The sequence below is a fragment of the Ursus arctos genome, unplaced genomic scaffold (genome assembly GCF_023065955.2).
Source record: "Ursus arctos isolate Adak ecotype North America unplaced genomic scaffold, UrsArc2.0 scaffold_16, whole genome shotgun sequence".
NCBI lineage: Eukaryota > Metazoa > Chordata > Mammalia > Carnivora > Ursidae > Ursus > Ursus arctos.
Genome location: NW_026622830.1, coordinates 18,097,387 through 18,120,781, shown reverse-complemented (window position 1 = coordinate 18,120,781; position 23,395 = coordinate 18,097,387). Strand labels below are relative to the sequence as shown.

The window sequence follows — 23,395 nt, the reverse complement described above, 5'->3', positions numbered from 1 at the left end:
TACAGGTGGGAGAAAATACTTGCCAACCACATATCTGACAAAAGACTGGTATCTGGAATATATGAAGGACTCTCAAATACCAACAGGAAAACAAAGAAACAAACAATGCAAATAGAAAATGGGCTAAAGACATGAAGAAACATTTCACTGAAGAGGCTTACAGATGGCAATTAAACCTACAAAAAGATGTCAAACATCATTAGCTATTAGGGAAATTAAATTAAAACTACAACTAGATTATCACTATACACTTATCAGAGTGGCTCAATCACAACGGTGACGACACCAAAAGCTAACAAAACATAAGGAGAAAGTGAACCGCTCCTACGGGGCTGGGGCGATGTGAAGGGGTATGGCCACGCTGGAAACAGCTTGGCAGTTTAAAGAAAACCCAAAACTAAACATGTAGTAACCGTATCACCCAGCAACTGTACTTAAGGACATTTATCCCACAGAAATGGGAATGTATGGTCACGTGAAATCTGTAAGCAAACGTTTATAGAGGTATTTGTAATAGTCAAAAACTGAAGACAATGCACATATCCTGCACGTGGGTGAATGGTAAAGCAAACCTGGACATCCACACCAAGGACTGCGACACAGCAATGTAAGACGGCATTACTGTTACAGAAAACAACCTGCAGCAGTCTCCAGGGAATTACACAGAGCGACAAAAGCTAATCCCCAAGGGCCCCTTACTGTTATGATTCCATTAATAACATATGTTCTTAAATTCTTAGTACGTATCTTAAGAAATAATCGTAAAATAACAAATTATAGAAATGGAGAACAGGTTAGTGGTCACCACCAATACAAAGGAGGTGAAGGCAGGAGGGAAGGGGATGTGGCTATAAAGGGCAACACGATGGATCTCTGTGGGCACAGAAATGTCCTGCATCTTGACTCTAACAGCGTCAGCACCCTGGTTGTGATACTGTACTACAGTTTTGCAAGATGTTCCCATGGGGGGAGACTGGATAAAAGGTACACGGGGTCACTCTGTATTGTATCTTATGATGCATCTAAAATCTACAGTTGTATCAAAATCGAAACTCTCACTAGAATAAAAGTGCAAGGCAGTGTTTAGGTTGATAATTTTTAAGCTAAAACGCTGGGCAAAATGCAATGCAATTTCAGCACTGCAATCAAGCGCCCCAAGCCCACTGCCAAGATGGGGATGCTTCTCGACACTGAGGGTTGTGTGGACTACCAACACAGCCCATGTGACTCACCGTTTGCTTCTGCAGGCCATCTAACTTGTCTTCAGTGCTGTCTTCTTTATCCATGTTGCCTCTGAATAAAAGTAAAATAAAAAGCATCATGCACCACCTAGGAGCTATTCTGCAACCAGCATGCTTGCAAGAAAACCCCCTAAATCGCCGACTGAAAGGAAAGTTAGGGGATCCCTTTGCCCGCAGGCCTCAAAATCTTGGTTTTTACCACTGTCATAACTTCTACGGGCAAGGACATCCACTCAATTGAGACTCCAGCATGAGACAATGTACCCAGACGAGTTCAGAGGCCAGCTGTCCAACAGTGATACTGTCACAAACAGGGTCATTACTGCCCACTGAGAGTTACATGAACATGCACCTTTAATAAAAGAACAGACCCCAGAGACTGAGGCCTGTGCAAATCTAGTGAGTCCCGAGGCATCCCCAACTCAGCTCCCCAACAGTGGGGTGAAGCTTCAGGCAGAATCCCTTATTTGGTGGCAGTCACTTCCTCAGGAGGGAGCGGGGCTGCTACTGCTAGGAAGAAGGACATTTTGCCCTCTTTACCAGCAGACACCTACCTCGAGCTTAGCTGCCTCAAGTCTTGTCTTGTGAGCTTAACTACTGCTGATGCCGATCTTTTTCATGATTTGTCTTACGATGACTTTGAAGTGTTCCTGTCTCAACTATTCCTATCGAGGCCGCTCAGGTCCTGGAGGCAGTAGAATCCCTCCTACCTGAACTACCTCTCACTGCTTAACCGCAGAAAGAACAGACACCCGACAAAAATGTAAGCTTTCTGCCATGTTCAGGTACCTCACCCACGGAGCGTTTCCCCTCACATCTACCATTAGCATCACCACTCACTTGGGCTTCTGTTAATGTCTCTCCAAATGAGTCTTTATTATCTGCACAGAGGAAATTTCTCTTCAGAGCAGAGAATGTTATGGTAGCTAAAGTGTTCATCACAGGTTAAGGACAGATGGAAAATTCTTCACCCTTTTCTTGGCCTTAGCAGGTGATTAGGAGCTCCTGGCAGTGCAGGCCCTCCTGGCTGTGCCTGGCCACAGCCCGAGGCAATGCAAAGCAGTATCTGCAACTTTTGGGGAGAAGATCAGTTCAAAGCTTACCAAACACAAGCTAAGAGATACATATAATGTTTTCTTAAAAAAAAATATATATATATGTGTGTGTGTGTGTGTGTGTGTGTATTTGGTGCACCACAGTTTCTGGCCACTTATTTAGCTTTCCAATGAATTTACACATTTGGGGGTTATGCCAACAGTAAGTAAAACTCAGCCGAACGAGATGCTTCCATACTTTTTTGCACACAACCCATACACAAGGCCTAGATGCCACAGCCATTAAGCAGTGGCCCCTAAATTCACCTTACTCATGGACAACGCACTCTTAAATAATGCCTGAATTTCCTCTGAGGAATTTCAAGTCACAAAGCCTGTCCTTGCAGGGCCTCTTAGCTTTCCGCCAGGTATGAGAGGTTTGAATTCTTCCTCAAGAATCCTCTGACCAGACAAGAGATGAGTAGGATAGGATGGTGGGCAACTTGAAGAACCCATGAAGTATGGTGACTAACATAACATAATAAAAAATTATTAAAAAAAGAAAAAAAAAAAGGAGAACCCATGAAGAAGAGGAACTAGTTCAAAGTGCTTAGAAGTCAAAGAAAAGGCCTGAGGCGTAACAGGATATAACTAATGCAGCAATTCTGGAAAGTGGTTCCAGCATGGCCAGACTTAAGGGAGATGCTGGGCTGTGAGGAAGAGACTGTGGGAATGCTGGATATACATGGAGGGGGTCAGAGATTCTCAGTGTAACACGTCAATCACAGACAGCTCACCTTTCAGGAATGTCTGAGGTCCCATCCGTAACACCCTGTTCCGCAGAAAGGGACTTCTCATCTGGCATCCCGACTTTCTCCAGGAAGCAAAGAGCTGGGTCTGCTCGCATGGCATTGTACCTCTCATACCCTGATCAGGGGTAATGAGAAATGTCAGAAGTCATGTCAGAACTCACAAATCTACCCTAGGCCCTGAACAATCATTTTGTTCCCCTTATTAAGTGAAAAATAAAACAATCAAAAACACTATTTAAGATTAGTTGAATCCTACAAGATGTCCTATCAGAGGAAGATCCTTGAGCTAAAGTAGATACCTAAGAGTAAGCGTTTGACCACAAATGGAAGCTGACATAAATATTCTGTGTCCGCAAAGAGACACAAGGTACAGATACAATGCTCACTTGTTTACTTCTTTTGGACAGCAAAGGGAATCAGGCAAGTTGTTTTTGCAACTTCTTCCTCTCAACACCCAACTCTGGACACCTTGTTACCTCCTGAATGGGTCTAGTTTTCTGATAGTCCAATTTTATCCCATGTCTTAGACACAGAAACTGAGCCAAGTGATGGATGCAGGGGATAAAATACAAGGAGGACTACTATGCTTGTTAATCAGATTAAAAACAATTTATTGCCTCCATATTCACCAACTTGGTATGAAACCGTAATCCACCGGCCAGGGCTTTGGAATTACCCTTCACCACATCCCCAAAGTCACACAGAGAATGAGCATGTTTGACTCAGAAGAGACCCTTGAAAGGGAGCCAAAACAATGAAATAACATCACTTTTACTTTGATAATCCCAGGCATGAGAATTTGTTTGTTTTGTTTTTTTTTTGAATCGAATGCAATTTGATAACGAGACAGGATTTGTTCACAGAAAAGTTCCGAATCTCCTGTCACAGCAAACTATCTTGGGGGAAACCATTTCAAGATGGTCAACACCCTTTCCACGTTGCTCCCAGGAAACAAGGTCCATTTCCAGCTCTGCAGTATGTAGAGAGAGGGCCCATCACAGGTGACGGAGAACCAGCGTGGGTGCTAATAAGAGGCGTGATTTGATTTTGCTGGGTCTCTGTTCTGTCGTCACTGTGGATGTAGTTCTGTCCTCCACCCTGCAGGCAGCACTTGGTACTCTCTCTGAGGAGCTGCAGGAACTTTACCTTCTAATCCAAAGTGACTCTTCTGCCATCTCAATGACAGGTGCTGCCCGCAGGAGGCATATGGCAGGAGAAACTGTGAGGCCTTATGTTCTTCTTTATTTGCCATTCCTCGGGGCGATTATTTGATCATTGTGTCTCTTTCATGAGAGGGTGAGCTCCTTAGGAAAAGAATCTGGGCCTGTTTTTCCTCATCATTACACGTTCGGCATCTAGTGTGGGGCCTAACACCATACATGCACAACAAAACATCAGATGAGTCAGTTTTGCCCAGATTCTCTTCCAATAATCATTGTAGAAAGAGCCATTTTTGCCCTCTCCGTGTTCTACCATAGTTCACGGCAAAACAGAAACATCCTCAATGTTCCTGCTGCCTTAAGAAAATTCCTGGTATTTCCACCTGCTGCTCCCCAGGAAAAGAGGGGTGCTTCATCTGATAGGTGAGAGGCTCAAAGCTTTCTCCACAGCCCTTTACTCCTGAGAGGCTCACTGTCCACGTGTCCTGCCCTCAGGTGCTCTGTGCTTGACAACGGCATGAAGCGGGCCGGTTTCTACTGGCAGCCTACTACATGGCTATGCTTCTACTCTGCAGACTTTCTCGTCTCATGTCGGTCTGAAGTCTAGACAGATTCTGCATTCCTAGTTCTCACTGAGCTGTGAACCTGGAGGCAAGGAAGAGTGACTGACTCAGTCCCCTAGAAAACCCCAACAATTGCCCTGAGAGTTATAGGCGCTCTAAGAGCAATGCCAGTAAATACATAGTAGATTACAGGCTTTGAGGGGCATGGACTGCTTGCCTCTTCAGTCCAGAAGCTCCTTTCTAAGAATGTCAACAAAAATACTAAACTTCATATCTTAATAAAAATTGCATTAAGTCCAGGCTGCCTTAGAGGGCCGTAGTCAGTCAATGCAACAGACAGCTATTGAGAGCATCATTCAGAATAGGTTTGCTACAGGGCCCTTCTTTCTGCCAACAACCAAAGGTGCAGGCAATTCTCCCATGGGTCAGCTCGGAGACAGAACATGGGTCTACCCTTCTGATCTAAGCAGGACTCTAGCAGCCTATGTGTGGGGTGGCCTGCAGGAGCCAGAGAACTTCACACAATGGATGGCCGTGTTTCTTCACAAAGAAAGTGGTGGCAGCGTCACAGCTCATACTTAGGCCTCCACGGGATGGAGGGGGTGAGGCAGAGGGCTTCCTGACACAAGTTACTGAAAAGTAAATAGCAGATAGCTTGGCTTTCTGAAATGTCGTATCTCTACCAGTTGCTGGGTATCTGGGAGCTTGACCGTCACCTGGTAATAAGACCTGTTGTGTGTGCTAAGTTACACAGGGGTGGTCAGGTGTGTCACCTAAATGAGGATGGGTCTAAGCCGACCCTCATGGAATGTCTGACGGGCAGCATCCAGTCAGGGGAGGATCTGATCTGGATTCTGGAAGACTCCAAAGAGGATGAGTCCATGAAGCCAGCCACAGGCGTCTGTCCAATGCAGTCTGGGTAGATCCAATGTTAACACCCAATTAAACAGGGCTGGTTCTGTGCAAGAGTGAGCTGGGTGGGTGTACGTGTGTGGTTTAGGTCCAGTTCCCTAGCACTGGCTGCACTTTACAGTGTGTCTGAAGTCATCACATGCCACAATCAGCCACTTCAGGCATCATGCACATGCCCTTAGCCCTGACTCTGACTGACTACTGAGTTCACCTCAGCTGGCAATTTGGGGGAATCTGAATAGAAGGTGTTGCGTCATCTTAAGACTTCACGGGACTCAGGAAAACACGTAGGAATGATTAAATTATACCCTCCCGAACTGCTTTGTACAGCAGGGGAGTTTTAGATACAGAAGTGATCTTAGACACCATCTGGCTGACCCTTGAACATTCCTAATATAAGACTAAGAGAGATCAACTGCTTAATGCCATTACCCTAAACCTTGCTCAGGGATGAAAAAGCTAGTAGGTATGGTGCCAGTGTTAATTTGCCTTTCCTAGGAGAGAAAGGGTCCTCAGCTCCCTTAGAGTCCTGTCCTCTGACATATTCTGAGGCCACACAGCCACATCTTCCTGATGAATTACACCCATCATCATTGTATAAAGACCCTCTTTATCCCAAACTATCCTTCTTGCCTTAAAGACCTTTTGTAGGACTTTGCCATACCAGGTCTTATGTGTTTTGTTTCTGGTTGTTAGTATTTGCCTGGCACATCCTGCTTTACTCCTTACATGGCAACCGCCTTCTCTCTTCCACCTCATCTTTTCTTTCATGTCTCCATCTGTCTCTCAGGGGTATGTTCTTCCATCTAGCTTCCCTGGGCAGCCAAAGAGCCTTTTCTTGCCCTCCTTTCCTGGAGGGGCTTGTTTCCTTTTTCTGTGTGCGCATTAAAAACGCAGTTCCTCTGGTTTGCTCCCCTATCAGTGAGCTTTCACCTCTGGCTTTAACTGACCTCTTCACTCGGGGATTTTCCTTTATTTGCTTCATGTGCAGCTAGGTCGTTTCACATTATTGTCCTAACCCACCCAGACTTTCTGTATGTTTGCGGTGTGTGTGCGCTGGTCGGAGGAGGGACAGAGGGGAAGCATGTAGATTGTCTGCCATACTGTTGGGACTTCACGTTGTGTCCCCTTTCCACATCACATTCTTTCCTCCAAGGATGTGGCCATGTGCCTTAAAACTACCACTGAAATGAGACACAGGGTCAATAGACTTTTTTGCACACCAAGTTCAGATGCTCTGAAGTTGGCTACTTCTAGCAACTTGTCTTTGGATTCTTTCCCAAATTAGATTAAATCAAGTTTTAGCTGCACTGTGGTTCCTTGTGCTTACAAGAGAGGTCATGTGTTTCTTCTCACTTCAGAGCTGAGTTCCAGCCCTGCACTGCCCAAAAGAGGAACCACATATGGTTATTTAAATTTCAAATAATGAAAATGACATAAAATTAGAGTTGCTCGGATGTACCAATCATATCTCAAGTATTCAATAGTCACATGTGGCTGGTGGATTCCACAGTGGACAGTGCAGAGATAGGACATTTCTTCCATCATCACAGGTAGTTCTAATGGACAGCACTGCTCATCCTAACCCCAGTGGTTTGACAAAGGGCTCTGGGCAGCACTGGACCTCCCACTGTAACACCAGAATCCAAGTATTGAGGGGATTCCTCATTAAAATGAGTACAGGCATAGTTTTTAAGTAAACATGATTGGTTGGCCTCCAAATGTTGAATTCTACTGAGCAGGCATATCTGAGAAAGTTAACTTTCCAAAGGGAGGGCAGTAAGTAACAGCAGAACAGCACTAAACATTTCCCACACTTCTATCTGCTGCCTAGCCCTGCCCTAGGAAGCCCACATACATGGTCTCATTGAATCTTCAAACAATCCTCCCGGTAGGCTGTTTCGATACTATCCCCACGGTACAGGTAAGGAACCTGGTCAGAGAAATTTATGATTTGTTCAAGGTCTTAAATTTAGTAAGTGGCAGAGCTGACAATGAAAGTCAGGTATGACCAACTCTTTCCACTTTGAATCCTGCTCTCCAGTCTAAGATTTTGGTTAATTCACCGAGCAGGGAGAGTATCTACCAGGCACATTACAGTGACTATCATGTGGTGCTTTCGTCATTCACCTTGACCGCTGGCTGAGGGCAAGGGCAGGTGCTTAGGACAGTGCCAGAAGTGAAGAAAGGGGGTACTTATTTCAGTTTTTCCAAGCTATTCCAAACCTCTCTCAGTCCCCTGGACTGCTGGTTACCACATTTTTAAAAAGATGTTCATAGCATCTCGTATTCTTAAATTTCTATACCAATGGGGCAAAAAGATACATACTAGGAACATGTTGATTATCTAGAATGATCTTCGAATCCCACATATATATGAAACACTAAAACCTAACATTTTCCCCATTTATTTATTCCTTCACTCAAGAAATGCTACGTGCCTATTGTGTGCCAGGAACCAGGCCAGATGCTGGGACTCTAAGAGTGAAGAAGAGTGAGGCAGCCCAAGGTCTGACAGTGCGGGCAGACTCTTTGTAACCACAGCAGCCCTTGTGAAGCTCCTCACCAGTATTATGAACATTCACCGTATTTTCATGACTCACACATTCATCTGAGAGGACAGAAGTGAGGCTACTTTCTACCAGAGATGTGCAGCAAGTTGTGAGGTTTCTCAGGAAAGGGAGAGTGTTCACTGAAATACACACCATGTTTGAACACGCCTATCAGAAGGGACTTATCGGCGTCAGCGTCCCACCAATCCACTGGGATCTCCACGTAGTCAATGTCAGGCAGAGGCACTTCTAGTTCCCTGTGGAAGGAAGGGCGTGGACTCAGAGTTCCTTCAACGCAGACAGAAAACAATGCAAGAACTACTGGCTGAACCCTGGTATTAAGCCACATCCCTAGTCGCATGCTAAGAGGCTGAAGTTCTAAGGACTTAGAAGGCTGTGGGCCAAGGTTTCCTAACCAGGACTTTCCATCACGCTTCTCCAGTGAGCTATTTCCACATATGTACTTGATTTCCAGGCTTCACCTTTGACTGACTGACACAGAATCCTGAAGCACCTCTTGGAGAATGCATCAGTGGGTCTAGAGTGGGGCCTTGGGATCCACATGTAAGATGGAGATACCCATCTTCAGTTGAGAACCACAGCAAAAAGCCAACAATATACTGGTCAGCTGAAGGTAGAACATCCTCCCCATGGTCAAATTCATACATAATCAAATGCTGAAAAGTCCCCGAATCATCTTGGTTCAACATGTAAAGATCTCAAGCACTGTTTGAGAACAGGACAGTCAGCACTGGTACATGCTGGGATATGAAGACAGCCTTTCAGAGGACAGGTCCCACAGAAGGTGGCACCTCCTGGCAGCGGTCTGCTGGGTCAAAACTGATCAACTGCACTGCTCCTGGCCAAAGGGATGAACATAACTTGCCCTAAGGAGAAGGCATATAGGACTAGCAGGCCTGTACCATCAGCCCCTTACTGTTGTCCATGTTCTGAAAGTTCACATGGACCCCTAGCTCACTGTCTTCATTTGAGCACAGTCCTTACGCCTTAAGACTTTGGGTCTGGGGGAGAAAAATCCACCTGATGGCTGCTCTCTCCCACCTCCCAGTAGTCTGGGATGGCTCCTCTATAGCATCTGAAGTTTCTTCTTCCATCAGGCTCTTCTTCGTGTGACACACGGCTAACTGCCCCTCCCCGGGCCCAGCTCCCTCTGGGGGAATGGTGGTCCACGGCCCTACCTTTCCAGGCAGTGCTCAGCATCTGACTCCATTGTAGGGCCCACTGCTCTGCCAGCGTGGTGCCCTGAGCTAAATGACTTTTCTGGGATGAACTGCTATTCATTCCTCATGGCACAATAAGGGCCAGTGACAGCCACGATTGAGGAGAGCAGAGGAAAGGAGGGAAAGGCGTGGGTAATGGACTCTGTGTGTTCTATCTAGCTCTTTCCATCTACATGTTCTAAAAAGGCACAGTGGGATGAGAAAGTTCAGGTAGATGACTTCTGCCAGATCAGGTTGAATTCTGCTGCACTTCTAAGATTCATAAACTGACTTCTTTACCAAAGCACTCAACCTCCCTATACCCATTAGAAATGACTACAGTAACCACAGAAAACGTTATCAAGTAATAAGTCATTGGAACGGTTGCTCCTGATTACAAACTGCCCCACAGGTAGGATGGTCAATGTCCTTTACCCCTCTCCTTCTTTAGTGTCCCCCCACCCCCGTGACCATGAAAGCTATTAGCATTGCCCAATGGAAAGAAAGAGGAAGAAGAAACCATGGCCACAGGTAATCTCAAAGCAAAGCTGAAATACCACTCCTTCTGGTTTTCTCTGGGAATGACAGGCATTGTAGAGGACTAGCGCAAACAGCGTATCTGGGGAAGGCGAAGGGGGCTGTCTGACTTCATTAAGTGATGGCTGGGAGCATGGCGGCCTCATTCTCTGAAATCTTAGGAGATTCCCACAGGATTCTACAGCTTTGGAAACACTAATTTACAAAACTAAGGTGCAAACAATCAAACAGGGCACCAAGTATTGTTAGTGTGATTAGCAAATACAGAGAACTGCTCACATGTGGAAAAGCACTGTGGCCAAGAGTGGGATTCTGAGCCAAACGCTCATTGCACACCCGTCGGACTAAACGTATCAGAGTGGGAATACTCATCCCACAACGACTAGCTAAGGCAGAGAAATGACTGTTCAAACCAACGTTAACACCATTAGGAAAAGCAAACTAACTCAAAACCTCACCAGAAGCTGTGCTGCGGAGAAACGGGTTTCTCCTTCACTTCACGTGCAGTGGACATGCCTGCTCTACCGTGGAGCTAACTGACCCCGGGCTGGGTGCCAACACGGGCCTCCAGGCGCACAGGCAGCTTCGTCCGTCTCCACGCGTCGGCACTGTGCGGCAGCTCTCTTGCACTGAGAGCTCTGAGAGCGATAGCTGACTTGGTTTACCTGGCAGGGGTTCCTTCGAACGCTTTCTCAGCTGCCTCTCCCAGTATTTCAGCTTTTAGGTAGTACAGCATCCGGACTCTCAAAAGTACCCTGTGAAAGGTGAACACATTGACCCGAAGGTATCAGAACCATGAGCTGTCCGCAAGCTGCGCTCCCCCACGTGGACACAGGGAAATTTCGGGCGTTCCCACGTTATGAGTGACATGAAGTGATATATGAGAAAGCACTAGACAAACAAAACCCAAGGCACTGATGACAGATGCTACTGTGATTACCCCCACTTTACACGGAAAAATGTATCTCACCATCATCTCTTAGGTCACCCTGTTAGCCCTGGGCAGCAGCAGAAAAACCGTTCCTCCTGGTCTATAAAGGAGTACTCAACCCTCCCACAGTGACCTCTAGGCCAGCGCTGCCCTCCAAGAGGCTGGTTACCAGTTTACTGATTGACTGAAGGTCATGTTGAATGCTGCTGTTTTCTGTTTCACTTGCACACAGTTAAAATGGGTATTCATGAGTCTTCCTCATGGCAGTACTGCCAGGATATAATCACGTCTTCTCTCCTGAGGGGCCCAGTTCCCTGGCTTCTGCATGGGGCACACTTAAGCTCCAAGGACAGGCACCGAGCATGTTCTAGACAAGGCAGTTAAGCAAGTATTTGTTGAGCAACTACTGGGTGCCCTGCACCGCGCTGGGGACTGTGAGGCACATGATGAAAGTAAGCTATTTAGCCCTGTTCTTGAGGAGCCTACAGCATCTCATTGTGGAATGAACCCAACCAGGAAAGAATTACAGTACAGAAGAGGACGGGCGGGGGGGGGGGGGGCGGTGTCTGAGCATGGGGAAGGCTCAATGTGCACAGAAACAGGGTAAGGGTAGGCACAGAGAAGTCGACCACGGTCACGGAGATGCTTCATATTCGCAGCAGAGCCGCAAAGAGGCTTCGAAGAGGACTTGTAACTTGCTCAAAACCAGGCAAGAGTAAAGGCCAGCTATTAAAAATAAAGGCCCATTTACATACACAGGAACTGACCTCCATGTAAGTTATTTTAAAAAGAGAGATAAAGAGAGTACAGAGCACAAATAGTATGTAAAGTGTATGTTATTTTAGGGACGATAAAAGGAGGCTGTATATTCACCTAAGCTGGTCCATGCCCAGAATATCTCTGGCACAACCAGGTTAGCAGTGGTCGCCTCCGGAGGGGGAAATGGGAATTGGAGGTGGGGAGGCTATTTTTGACAATTTTTTAAAAACACATAAAACGCTACTGTGGGCTTGAGTAGTAGGTGGCAACACACAAAGTTAGAATTTTCAGAATGGAAAAAACACACTTATTTTTCTGGTATGCCATTCCTTACCTCATCTGTCAATCAACTCGAATAATTTTGAGATTTATTTTTTTTAAAGCTCAGACAATAAGAACTCTAAGAATTTACAATGGTCACTGTACCTTCTACCTGGCTGACAGTAGCTGCTGGCCTCCTCAGTAAGAACTGGAACGAGGCCGCCTTCGGTATGCAATTCCTGCCTGGTGAGGTCTAGCCCAAATGGAGGAAGGCTCTCCTAAAAATGAAAGAGCTGTCTCTATTTCTCTAAACAGAGACGTGTTGATACTTGGTAATATCTATAGCACTAGAGAACAGAATTTAAAGTGAATAGTGTTCACTTTTCTCCAAATGAGAAGCAAATCAATTCAGAGGATAGATGGGCAACCCTCCTTGAATGAGAGGATAATCCCAGAGGACTTAAAGAGAAGGAGAACTGGAGTAGGTCTTTAATACCCGTACTTTAGCCAAACAAAACCCATTAATATTTGGGTGGCATCATTGCTCTTTCCTTTATCTCTTTCTTGAAAAAAACAAAAACTTCACAACACTTTGTTGACATGAACTATATTTCCAGAAAGTGCACTTTAGATAAATGTACAGCTTGATGAATTTCCACCAACTGAACACACCTGCGAATCCAGGAGCCTGATCAGGAAGCAGAACATGTCAGCAGAAGGCTCCCTGGGTCCCCTTCCAGTCACTACTCCCGCCCTCAATGGATGACCACTCTCCTGACTTACAGCTTGGATCTGAAGCAGTTGTTTTTTTTAAACTTTTTAAAATTCTTTTGATGACAATCCTGTCCCTGAATACTATACTACCACTACCGCTGAACAATGCTTCGAGCGCTTATTACTGGCAGCGTGTTAGCTCCCTTAATCCAAACGGCAGCGCTAAGAGATGGGACTGTTACCATCTTCATTTTCTAGATGAAAGAGGTTAAGTAACGCACCTGCTGACAGGTAAGAGGGCTGGGATTTAAATCCAGGCAGTCCTGACCTCTCAGCCTGCCTTAACTGTTATCTGATATTGGAAAGGCAACACATTTGCTAACAGAGCCTACAATTCTAAAAGCTCACAGTCCAGTTTTGCTGAAAAAGTCTGCCTGTTCTCCATGTGCCTCAGGGCAGAACCAGGACCCAAGATCAATGGGTGGAAGTTTCAAGGAAGCAAATTTTTAGATTCAATATACAGAAGGACGATTAATTAGAATCATCTGGTAATTAAATGAGCCTTGCTGAGAAATGGTAAGCTCCCATCAGCAGGAAGGCTCAAGAACAGGCTGAAGATTCTGCCCACAGAACTCCCACGCCGGGTGGGAAGAGCTGTGAGGTCCCTGCTGGCTCGGAGTCTCTGGCTCTTCCTGAGCCGAACCTAAGGAGGACAGTAGTCTCCATAAGATTCAGGATAACAAACAGTAGTCAGCACCTCTGAACTCAGAGAAATGATTTACTGCATCCTTTTTTTTTAAAGTAATCTACACCCAACGTGGGGCTCGAACTCACAACCCCGAGATCAAGGTCACATGCCCCACCAGGCGTCCCTACTGCATTCTTCAATTCCAAGGGTCAGGCACGCACTCAGAAAAAGTCTTGGGGGTGGTGGTTAGAAACGTTCAGGCCTTCCTCAAAGGTCCGAGATGGTTCTGGGCATCATCTGTGATCACCTCTGCAGGTGTCAAGGGAGGTTCCACGTCAACCTCTCCAGCGCTCCACACCCACACGTGCAGTTGTGAACGCAACAGCCAAGTGCTGCTGCTGTGACTTCAAGGGGCAAAACCTGAGTCCTTCGTTTTGCTCTTCATCGCCCAGTGAATGTAAGGATTCTGATTCTGTCCTGGCCCAAGCACTGTTAGCCTCCCAGCTGGTGAGGCTCACAATCATGGAGTTAGCTGCCTAGGTATTCCTCATCACATGTTATGCATTAGTCCCTGGTCATGTCTCTCGCAGTTGACCCTTTCTCCCCAACTCTACGGTCAGCACCCTCCTCTAGGTCCTCATGATCAATACTTAAATTAGGACAGAACTCTCCTAGATGGCCATTCAGCTCTAGGCTGACCTACTCCATCTTGTTGTTGCCAGATTAATTTTTCTCCTCAAACATCATTTTTTTACCACATGTCTCACTTGTTCAAGAAAGATGGCTGCATAACGTACAAGAGAATCCTCAGTTAGCTTGCAGTGCGAGGTCTCCTATGAGTCCTCTTACCGAGGCCGCCTCCTCTGCGTGTCCCCTCTGTGGTGACTCTGAGTCAGTCACACGGAGGATGCTACCAGGTCCCACCCCAGGCAGGTTCTACCACCCAGCGATTCTCTGTCCCAAACAGCCTGTACTTCTGTGCAGTTTTTACTACAGTTTTGGACATGAGGCCTCTCTTCAAAGGTTTGGAGAGACGAAGGGAAAGGATCAGACTTATCCATAAAAGATAAAGAATACAACCCTACAACAACCACAGAACCATTAGGCTGATGTCATGGGGAGGAAAGAAAAACCTATCAAAACATGCTAATTTAGAAGTTACCAAACTCTTACTTATTACTTAAACTCTACGGTTGTAACCAGAGATGTGGCAGCAGAGGCCTGCTCACTGCCGAGCAGGAGTGCTGGTGAGATCACCCTCGCCAGGCCTAGGAAGCTGGATTGGCGGGGGTCTCCAAGGGTCCTTTAAGTTCTGCTAGATCCCCCTCACCGTGACGCAAGTATCCAGGAGGTGCCCCACCTCCCCAAACTCAACTGCACAATTGCAGCTTCAGTTTCTGTCACTGTTTCCTCGCGTCCTTCCCCCTACACGAAGCTAGCCTAGGGCCCAGGGATATAAGGGATACATCTCAAATGTGCGTCTGTCAAACACCTGGAGGCCACGAGCAGCAACAGTGAACTGGAAGTGGAAGCGACTTGGGATGGGGGAGGGGGGAAGGCAGAGAGCACTGGCCACTAAGGTCCGTCTTCTGCTCTCCCTCGTGTGACCTCAGGGGCAGAAGGAGAGAGAACAATTAAATCACCAGTGTCCTAACTAGATTTAGAGTCAGGTCAGGGGTATAGGCTGCATTAGTAGAGAATCCAGGTTCTGGGGGGAGAGGAAGTGTTGCTAAAGGAGTAAGACAGGCTTTAAGTGAAGGGATCCTGACCCGGCTTAGACCACACATCCTGCCTTTCCAGACCTTGCACGGTGGTAAGGAGCATTAGGCAGTCTCCCACAGCCCCGTGGGGACCCCAGCAGCCTGGACAGTCTGACTGCAGCCGCCCCCAGGGATGGGGAGGGGCACACTCACTTGTTGCAGTGCTGTTTGAGGTGTTTCTTATAGCCGTCATCATGGAGGACCACCTCAGGGTTGCAGGTGGCCAGCCAGTCTGCATTCTTTAACTCTGGGAGCAGCAGCTGGTTCTTTGTCTTCTTCCCCTTCCTCCCTCTGGGGACTGGAGCAGACAACCCTGAAACAGAAAGGCAGGCAGATGAGCCTAGGCAGCTTAAACATGGGGGGCAGGACAGAGCTGGGTTGGGGTTGCAAAGAGGCTACCAGGCTGTGCGAGGTGGCCCTGGATGACAGATCCCACTCCTCAGTCCACCAAGCAGGGCTAAGAGTGAGGAGATACGCCTGACACCCCCCCTCAGTCAACTCCAGGACCGTTCAGTCAGTCAGTAAGAATGTACCCACGCAGATCAGGAACATCACCTGTGCCCCTTGGGGAACTCAGAACCTGGCCAGGAAAAAAGGCACACTTGACCTGAAACGTGAAGGTAAGCTACGGCCAAGCACAGGGAAGGAGAAGCACAGCGCAAGAAAAGGCACACACAGGTAGGACTGGGACAGAACGGTGAAATGCAAAAGAAAAACCACAGCACATATGGTGTGACTCTAGTTCAGAGGAGGAACCCCTGTGATGCTCAGGTCAGTGCACAGGACGGGCAGGTGGGAAACCTCAAGAGGGCCCCACTGTACTTCCACAAAATGGCAGAGGTAACACCGGATGATTCTGAGGGAGAACTGAAGGAATCATCTCCTTCTCCCACAGCTAACATTCTCCAGTGTATCTGAGGAATAGATGTCTCCCAAAGCACAGTGACCTGGGGCAACACAGGAGGGGCGGAAGCAAACAGGAGCTCCCGCTTCTCAGGCACGGCCCTGCCACCACTGCTCACCTGAGTGGTTCTGGAGGGTCTGGGCCTGCCCATCTTTGGTAGGTGTGATCAATTCCCAAATGAAACTCTTGATCTTCTCGTCCCCCTTGTAATGCTTGACACAGTATACCAGCAGGGCCCGGCAAATCATCTCCATGTCCTTCTCATTCAGATGCCACTTGAATCGCCCATGAGTCAGGATGTCCTTCCACCGGCCCCAGCTGAGAGTGGAAATACAGAAGGGCGTTGGAGGGAGGAAGGGCCACGCGTGCCCTCGACACTGCAGGACAAACGGGAGCCAAGAGTGCTTCTCGTCCTCTGTTGGGTCTACTAATCACCCTCAGGGCTTTGCCCTGAAAGGCCTTCAAGGACCACATGCTGTAGCACACCAAATGTCACTAAGGTGACCTGGACATTGAGAGCTTCCTATAGCCACCAGAATGTTAACAAGGGAGGGATGAAACTATTTGGAGCAAGGAATAAATTTGGAATTAAGAGAGTCCAGCTGCAGTATTCAAAAGCAATGGTGAGCTCCCAGAAGCTAAACCTTCTACTTCTACCAGAACCAGAGCCCTGCACGAATCATGCCCTAACTCTAACATCTGTTGCGTGGACTCCTCATACGTCCCTGGGGGGAAAAAGCAGGAACTCAGTACCAGGCAGCAAATTAGTAACAGAGATTTGCTGTGACAAGAACATGAGAAAACCATGGCACGTCTACAATATGGCAGCAGAGCGTACAATGACTGAGGGGGCCATGGGCAAAAAGCACAGTTCTCTCCTGCTCTAACAGACCCTCCATCAGCCGGAGCTCTTAGAGGTGACTGGAGAGACAAACGGGACTGGAAAACAGTAACACATAGGCAAAGCCAATACCCACCCAAAGATGAGTAGGTTCTTCTCTACCCGGAAGCACTCAGCTCGGAGGTAGCGCCTGGTTTTGTCGTTGAGGCGTCTGGACCTCGTGGGCCTTTCATCCGAGTCACTGTCTAGCTCCGAGAATTCCATGAGCTCATCCTCCTCAAAGGAATTGTAGTGTTTGGTCTGCTTTCTCACTCGAGGCCGGTCGATCACTAAGCTCTCCTAGAAACAGAGAGGTCGGTTGGGGAGAGAGCCCCTCTTTGCTCTACCCCCATCACAGTGCACACACATATCCTGTGGCTGGTCTTCGGTCCTGAGGACACATCTGGTAAAAAACTACACGCGGCCTCATCCTCTAGCAGGAAAGGTTCTTCCCAGTACACCTGCCATGTCCACGACAAGCAGAGGGGATTCTTGGAGACTCACTGGAGATGGCATGTTCCCCCAAGCCCCCAGCACTGTCCACCACCATCTGCTGTTTCTGCAGTCCTGCTAGCAGAGCAGGTATGGTGAGCAAGGCCCCCCAGTGCCCAGTGTGGCAGTCCGCTCTTGCCAAGAAAGGCTGGAGTGGCACACCCCAGCTGTTCTGCCCAGCATGCAGAGGCAGCCTGTGCTCTAGAGACAGGAGGATTTGGACAAATCCATCTGCTCAGCAACTTTCTGAGAACACACACATTTCTTGCTTCCTTTCTGTCTTCCATGGGCACTAACTGCTAACCTTTTGTCTTTCACTGAAGACAAGATCCCCAGCAGATGCTCTGCTCACTCTCACAGATTCCCTGCCAGAACCATCACCTCTTTAACAGTCCCCATAAGCTCCTGCTTCTTATACTCCCCCCTCTCCCCATACCTCTTTCCAAAGCTCAGCTCAGCTCCTAACACCTGTCTGTATAGCCCAGATATACTGTGGCGTCCCCCCTGCTTCAGTCACCTTGCTCCACGCCTTGCAAGCTCCAGCTGCTTCTAAATGTCTCCAGGACAAGAGCTTTTTCTCCCCACCCTCACCCACTGTGCAGCACACAGAGTAACTTCTTGACTGTGACCTTGTAAAACAGGTTTTACTAAACAGGTTACTCAAGCGACTTCAGACTCTTCCTATGGAAGAAAAGAGGGTGGAATGAGCAAGCTCTGGTGATCCCACAGGAGAGTTAAGGCTGGGTGCTGGTTACTGAATCAGCTAGATACGCACCGGGACTGTCTCCTGGGCTTGTGGGTCCACAGTCCAACAGCCACCAGAGAAGACAAGTAGGAAGTGATGTGTGTGCATCCTGGTGTGAGGTGACAGGGCCACAGATGGAGGGAAGGGATGAGATGAACATTTAAGGGGTGCCTCCCCACAGGATAGGCAGGTTTATTCACAAATATTATCGCCAGCTCTGCGAGGGGGCATCACCTCCTCCTTTTGTCACATGTCTTGCTCACTTATCTTGGTGGGGTCAACTGCCTTGCCCAGAGGCATACAGTCAGAGGCAGACTGACATCAGACTCTGGTTTCGTTCCACGGCTATTCTCTTTCTCATGTTCAGAAGTAGAAGAACTCAAGATACTGAAGAATGGAGGGGAGACCAACAAACCCCTTCATCCTGCTTTGTCTCCCCTGGAGTATTGTCACAGGTGATGTTTCTTTCATAGGAAGTGTTGAAGCAGAGGAAAAATAGTCACATGCCAAGGATGGGATGCTGGTTTGGGTCAGAGGGCTGAACTTAACCCGTATGTGGCCAGTTCCAGTTCTAACTGCCTTTGTCAAATTTCCCAGGTGTCCAGCAGACTGCATGTCCCATTAGGTCATTTTGAAATTGAAACAGCGAACATTCATCAAGCTCTGTCTATGTGTCAGGCGTATTTTAAGTATGTTACATATTGAAGCGCACTTAAAAACTAAGGCTCAGGAGTGAATAATGACTTGAGCTGTGTGGGAATTTATAGTCCTACGAGACACAGAGAAATTGCGATGGAATAGAACATTCTCAGGTACCGTACCTTTTCATTCTTTGCTTCGGTGTCCAATTCAGCTATTTTAGCCCATTTCTGCCAAAAGTTTGGGTCATCTAAGGAAATATCTGTCCTGTTTCCTGAAGCCACAAAGCTAGCCTATGGAGAAGATGAAAGTCAATGAACTGCACTTAACACAGGACAACTGGTAATAACACATATGTTATTTCAAATGTCCCAGAATCTCAACCAAAACCCCTAACAGAGCCTCCCAAATGAAGGTGAAAATCTCAAGACTGTTCTTTCCTAAAGACTGGGTAAGGAAATTACAACTTCAATGTATAGGATCATTTTTTGGAACTGAAACTTGGAAGCAGGAAGAAAGCCCTTGGAACAAAATGGCACGTGTCACCTGATGTCTAGTTCCCTGCGAAAGGGTTGCTTCTTCCAACTTCCCTAGATGGAGTTTTTCTTTCCGCTCACCACTTTCCAAATGTCTGCTATAGGAAAGGCACTGAGTTGGGCAACACGAGGGATAAGGAGATGAGCAGCGTCCATAAAACACAGGATGTAGTACTGAAGAAGTCCTACGTAAGTCAATCAAACAGGCCACAAAGCTCCCAGAGCCCGTGGTCAGGGACACCTGGAAGTGATCTGGTAAGTGGTTTCATTAGGTGAATTTGAAATCCAGTGAGCTGAAGGGCAGAGGAAAGGGGCACCTAGACTAGCAGCTGGGAATCTAGACTAACATCACTTTTCTCATGAAATGAGCAAAAACACTTGCTTCAGTTTGAGGACTGGAATGTTCACTGGAATTTCAGGGCTTGGACAGTGGTCAAGGAGTGCTCTACAAGGAGATCCAGATGACCACTCAAAGACGGCAGAGCAGTGTTTGTGAACAGTGAACAGTGCAGGCTGTGAACCAAAGTGTCTTGTGCTGTGTTCACAAGTAGGGAGTGCTGTGTTCTTTCTGTATAGCTTCTGGCTCATTATGCAGAATCCCCCCAAGAACCTGCACTTTTAGTCTCACACAAAACAAGTGTGTAGACAATCTCAACGGTTTGCATACAGAGAAAAACAAAGCCTGGGCAGTGAAGGTCAAAGAACAGTTTTCTTTCTGCTCCCGCTCCAACACGGACTCTGGAGAAAAGGTGCCATACCTTGGCGAAAGTAGACCCTTTCCCTTCGGACTGGATGGTGATGGTGTGGGTTCTTCTCTGCAGAATCTGGTCTATGTCTTCTTCACAGAACTTGGAGCCCTCATCTTCCTCATCCATTAAGGCTCCATAAGCACCTTTCCGGAGCAAGTCCTCTACCTCCATTTTTGAGAGCTGTTGTACCTGGACAGGTCACCAAAGGCTACTCACAAAGTGGAAAATGCACAGGAGAAAAACAGCCTCAAATCTGGCCTTCATGATTCAGTACACCGTCCTTCATTAACTGTACATGTCAGAAGAATAAAGGTATGGGCCACAAGTTTTAGTAAAGTCCAGACACAGACACTCAAGAAAACTACGGGAAGGGCAGGCAGATAATCCCCTACAGGAAGCTCTGGAATAAAAGCCAGCACATGACCCAATGGCCCTAACATTCCTCAGGACATTGATTACTATCAAATGTCACAAGCCATTGAAACTATGCACCATTGAAGACGATACATTTAATGTTTTAGTTTGAGTCTGTATCTTTAAAAACCTCCAGATGTACTAAATGAGCTAAAGAATGATGACTTATTCATTATTAAATAAATACATGAGTATTGGAAATGATGTCATTTCTCAACTAAAGAAAGGATCCTGTGCCAAGTGTGATCTTCTCAACTGCTTGTTGAAAACAGGAAATGGGAGTTCAAAACACCCTTTCCTGGTTCTAATTAAGAATCTGGTTCTCTTTCTATCAATCACAAGAGGGAATTCCATGACTCCCAGCACTGGTAACTTGAAGTAGGATACTTAGCAACATATGCAGAGCTAAGCGGATATAGAACATCTGGACTGAAGACAACTCATTTACGAGGTTTTAATTCCCAACCTTTGATGCCCTGAGTCCAGAGATTAAGGAGATACTCTGGTTTGTTGGCCTATAATTTAAGACGATTTAGGAATCCTAGCTGCAATTTTTCATCCCTGTGGAGGGGGGAAAAGATTTTATTAACTGCCATATTGCAAGCTGCTAGTTTATTCATTCTTTTTTTCACTGACCATCATGCACGGAACATCTTTAATATGCCAACTACTGTTAAGGGCCATGGTGATACAGATAAAATAGGTTCCATTATACCCTCAGGAAGCTCAAAGTCTGGAGTACAAGATAAGGCATGGTGACAGCAGATACTTAGAGTGTTAAGATCTACTGACTTCTAACGGGCACTGTTAAAAACTCTGCTTACTGAAACACTGCTGCATGCTGGGCAATCCTACCCCATAACTGCGCCTACAGATTTCCTTTATGCATCTGTAAAAGGCAGAGACCTGACCCTGAATTATCCCTCTGCTGTGGGGAATGACTCAACGAAGACGTGCAACCTGACTCAATTTAGTGAAAGTCAATCTCAGAACAGCTTTCGGAAGGAAGACTCCAGAGAGGCCCAGGCTATGTGATGAGTGTTTCTTGGGGACCCTGGGCAGGTACTATCATACTCACTCCATTGGTGCTGCCCTTTCGGTTTATGTCCTGAAGAACAGCCTTGTCCAGGCCCAGCTTTAGGCTGGCCTTGTCAAACATTTCCCGCTCGTAGGAGTTCCGAGTAATGAGACGATACACCTTCACAGCCTTGCTCTGGCCTATCCGGTGACATCGGGCCTGAGCCTGGGAAGGAAGGTAGGTCATACACATCATATCATCATAGAATGGGGATTCTATGGAACAGGGAAATGCTTAAATTCCCAAGGAACAGGGAAATGCTTAAATACCATGTGGTGTGAGTGGCCAGCTCTCACAGTTGAGTGTCATGGGACCAATTTTGGAACAAAATTCACCCAGATGTTGGCTGCTCCTTCAAACTCACTCATTTCTTCACACCATTATTTATTGAGTGACTACCATATGCCAGGATAAAGTGATGAGAAGGTCATGGCTTCCTACCCTCCCCAGCTTGCGGTCTGAGAATAGGCACTCATTCCCAGGATGCTGTCCTGCTCTCTGGGCAAATGCCTCAGAGCTGGCAACACCACTTTTGCTTTTTACTAGAAAGAAATTTCCACACATAGACTATAGTAGATTGCAAGATTTTTGCTTTCCTCCTCTCAGGGCTCTAGCCCACTAAGTATATATACTCGAATTATAGTGTTTTGAATACACAGTGGCAGGTAGGTTTCTTTTTCTTTCCCAGTGGTACGGTCAGAAAATCTGAAACTACTTTCTATGTAATACAGGATTGAGGAAATGGGTAAATATACTGAAGAAAACAGGAGTTGGGTTTTCACTGTTGAAGAAGGAAGTTACAAATCTATAAAGAAAAAAAACTAGAATAACTGTGGTATTAGAATGGATTTGGAAGTTTCAGTATTAACCTGTGGTTAGGTGTGTGCCTGTGTGAATACAAACATACACATACATACAGGTACAGAAACAGATACGAATGTATTCATATTTATAGGTTTATTATACATGTATATATATACCCATACAAATGAATGCATATTATGTATCTATGTGTATTTATATACTCTGTGTGAATGTATTCTAGCTATGTCCACTGAATGGGCCTAGAAGCAACGGGATCCCAGTAGCAAAGGCCATAACTCACTCTCAGATCTTGATTTCTAAATATATTCTCCATTAGGACAAAATCAAGGCATGTTAGAGAAATAGTTAATCCCAGGGCTGGGGGCAGAAAAAGTACAGAATGAGCCCCAAACAAATTATTATGCCACAACGTAAGGAAGTACGCAAAGAAGGATGGAGACATACCCAAATAACACTTCCAACTTGAAGAGGTCTACCACTGGCTATGTCCAGGATGATCTGAATATCAAAATAAATATAGTACTGGAATATAACCCACTGAATAAAAAAAAGAACCCATGAGTACACAATGACATGAATAAATGGGAGAAAAGAAGGAAAACTCTTTCTTATGGCAGAATAGAACATAGTAGAGTTCAAGTAACAAAGCTTAAAAATCACCCCTTTGCAACCATCACAGTGCTGGCTGATTCAGGCAAAAACAATCAAAGGAAACTAAAACCAGTGGGTGAGACTTTGTTGAGGAATAGGGTTTTTACTTACACAGTCTCAGAGTATCTCTCCAAAACTGCTTATTAATTTCAAAGGGAAAAACAGCAATTTTATAGTGGAGACATCTGGCAATTACCCCGTAACTAAGATATCCGAGTACCTATTATCACACAAATAGACATCATGTTTCTCCTCATGTGATATACTGAGAAGGATATATCACTTCACTGGTATTACTAAGCCTGAATCCAATCCTGAGGAAGTACAAACACAGACTG

The 23,395-nt window shown here is 46.4% G+C and overlaps 1 protein-coding gene across 6 annotated transcripts in view; it reads right to left on the bottom strand.

The window, feature by feature from the left end:
• CHD6 (chromodomain helicase DNA binding protein 6) overlaps nucleotides 1–23,395 on the bottom strand; it is a 191,599-nt gene that overhangs the window by 36,930 nt on the left and 131,274 nt on the right. For all 6 annotated transcript variants that reach the window (XM_048222088.2, XM_026503520.4, XM_048222089.2 and 3 more), the window contains exons 18-27: nucleotides 21,582–21,746; nucleotides 20,099–20,278; nucleotides 18,987–19,097; nucleotides 17,026–17,228; nucleotides 16,167–16,366; nucleotides 15,298–15,457; nucleotides 10,697–10,786; nucleotides 8,428–8,531; nucleotides 3,073–3,202; nucleotides 1,233–1,293 (exon numbers count right to left, since the gene is read on the bottom strand). In XM_048222088.2, coding sequence (XP_048078045.1) covers nucleotides 1,233–1,293; nucleotides 3,073–3,202; nucleotides 8,428–8,531; nucleotides 10,697–10,786; nucleotides 15,298–15,457; nucleotides 16,167–16,366; nucleotides 17,026–17,228; nucleotides 18,987–19,097; nucleotides 20,099–20,278; nucleotides 21,582–21,746 — 1,404 coding nt within the window. The remainder of the gene's footprint in view (nucleotides 1–1,232; nucleotides 1,294–3,072; nucleotides 3,203–8,427; nucleotides 8,532–10,696; nucleotides 10,787–15,297; nucleotides 15,458–16,166; nucleotides 16,367–17,025; nucleotides 17,229–18,986; nucleotides 19,098–20,098; nucleotides 20,279–21,581; nucleotides 21,747–23,395) is intronic.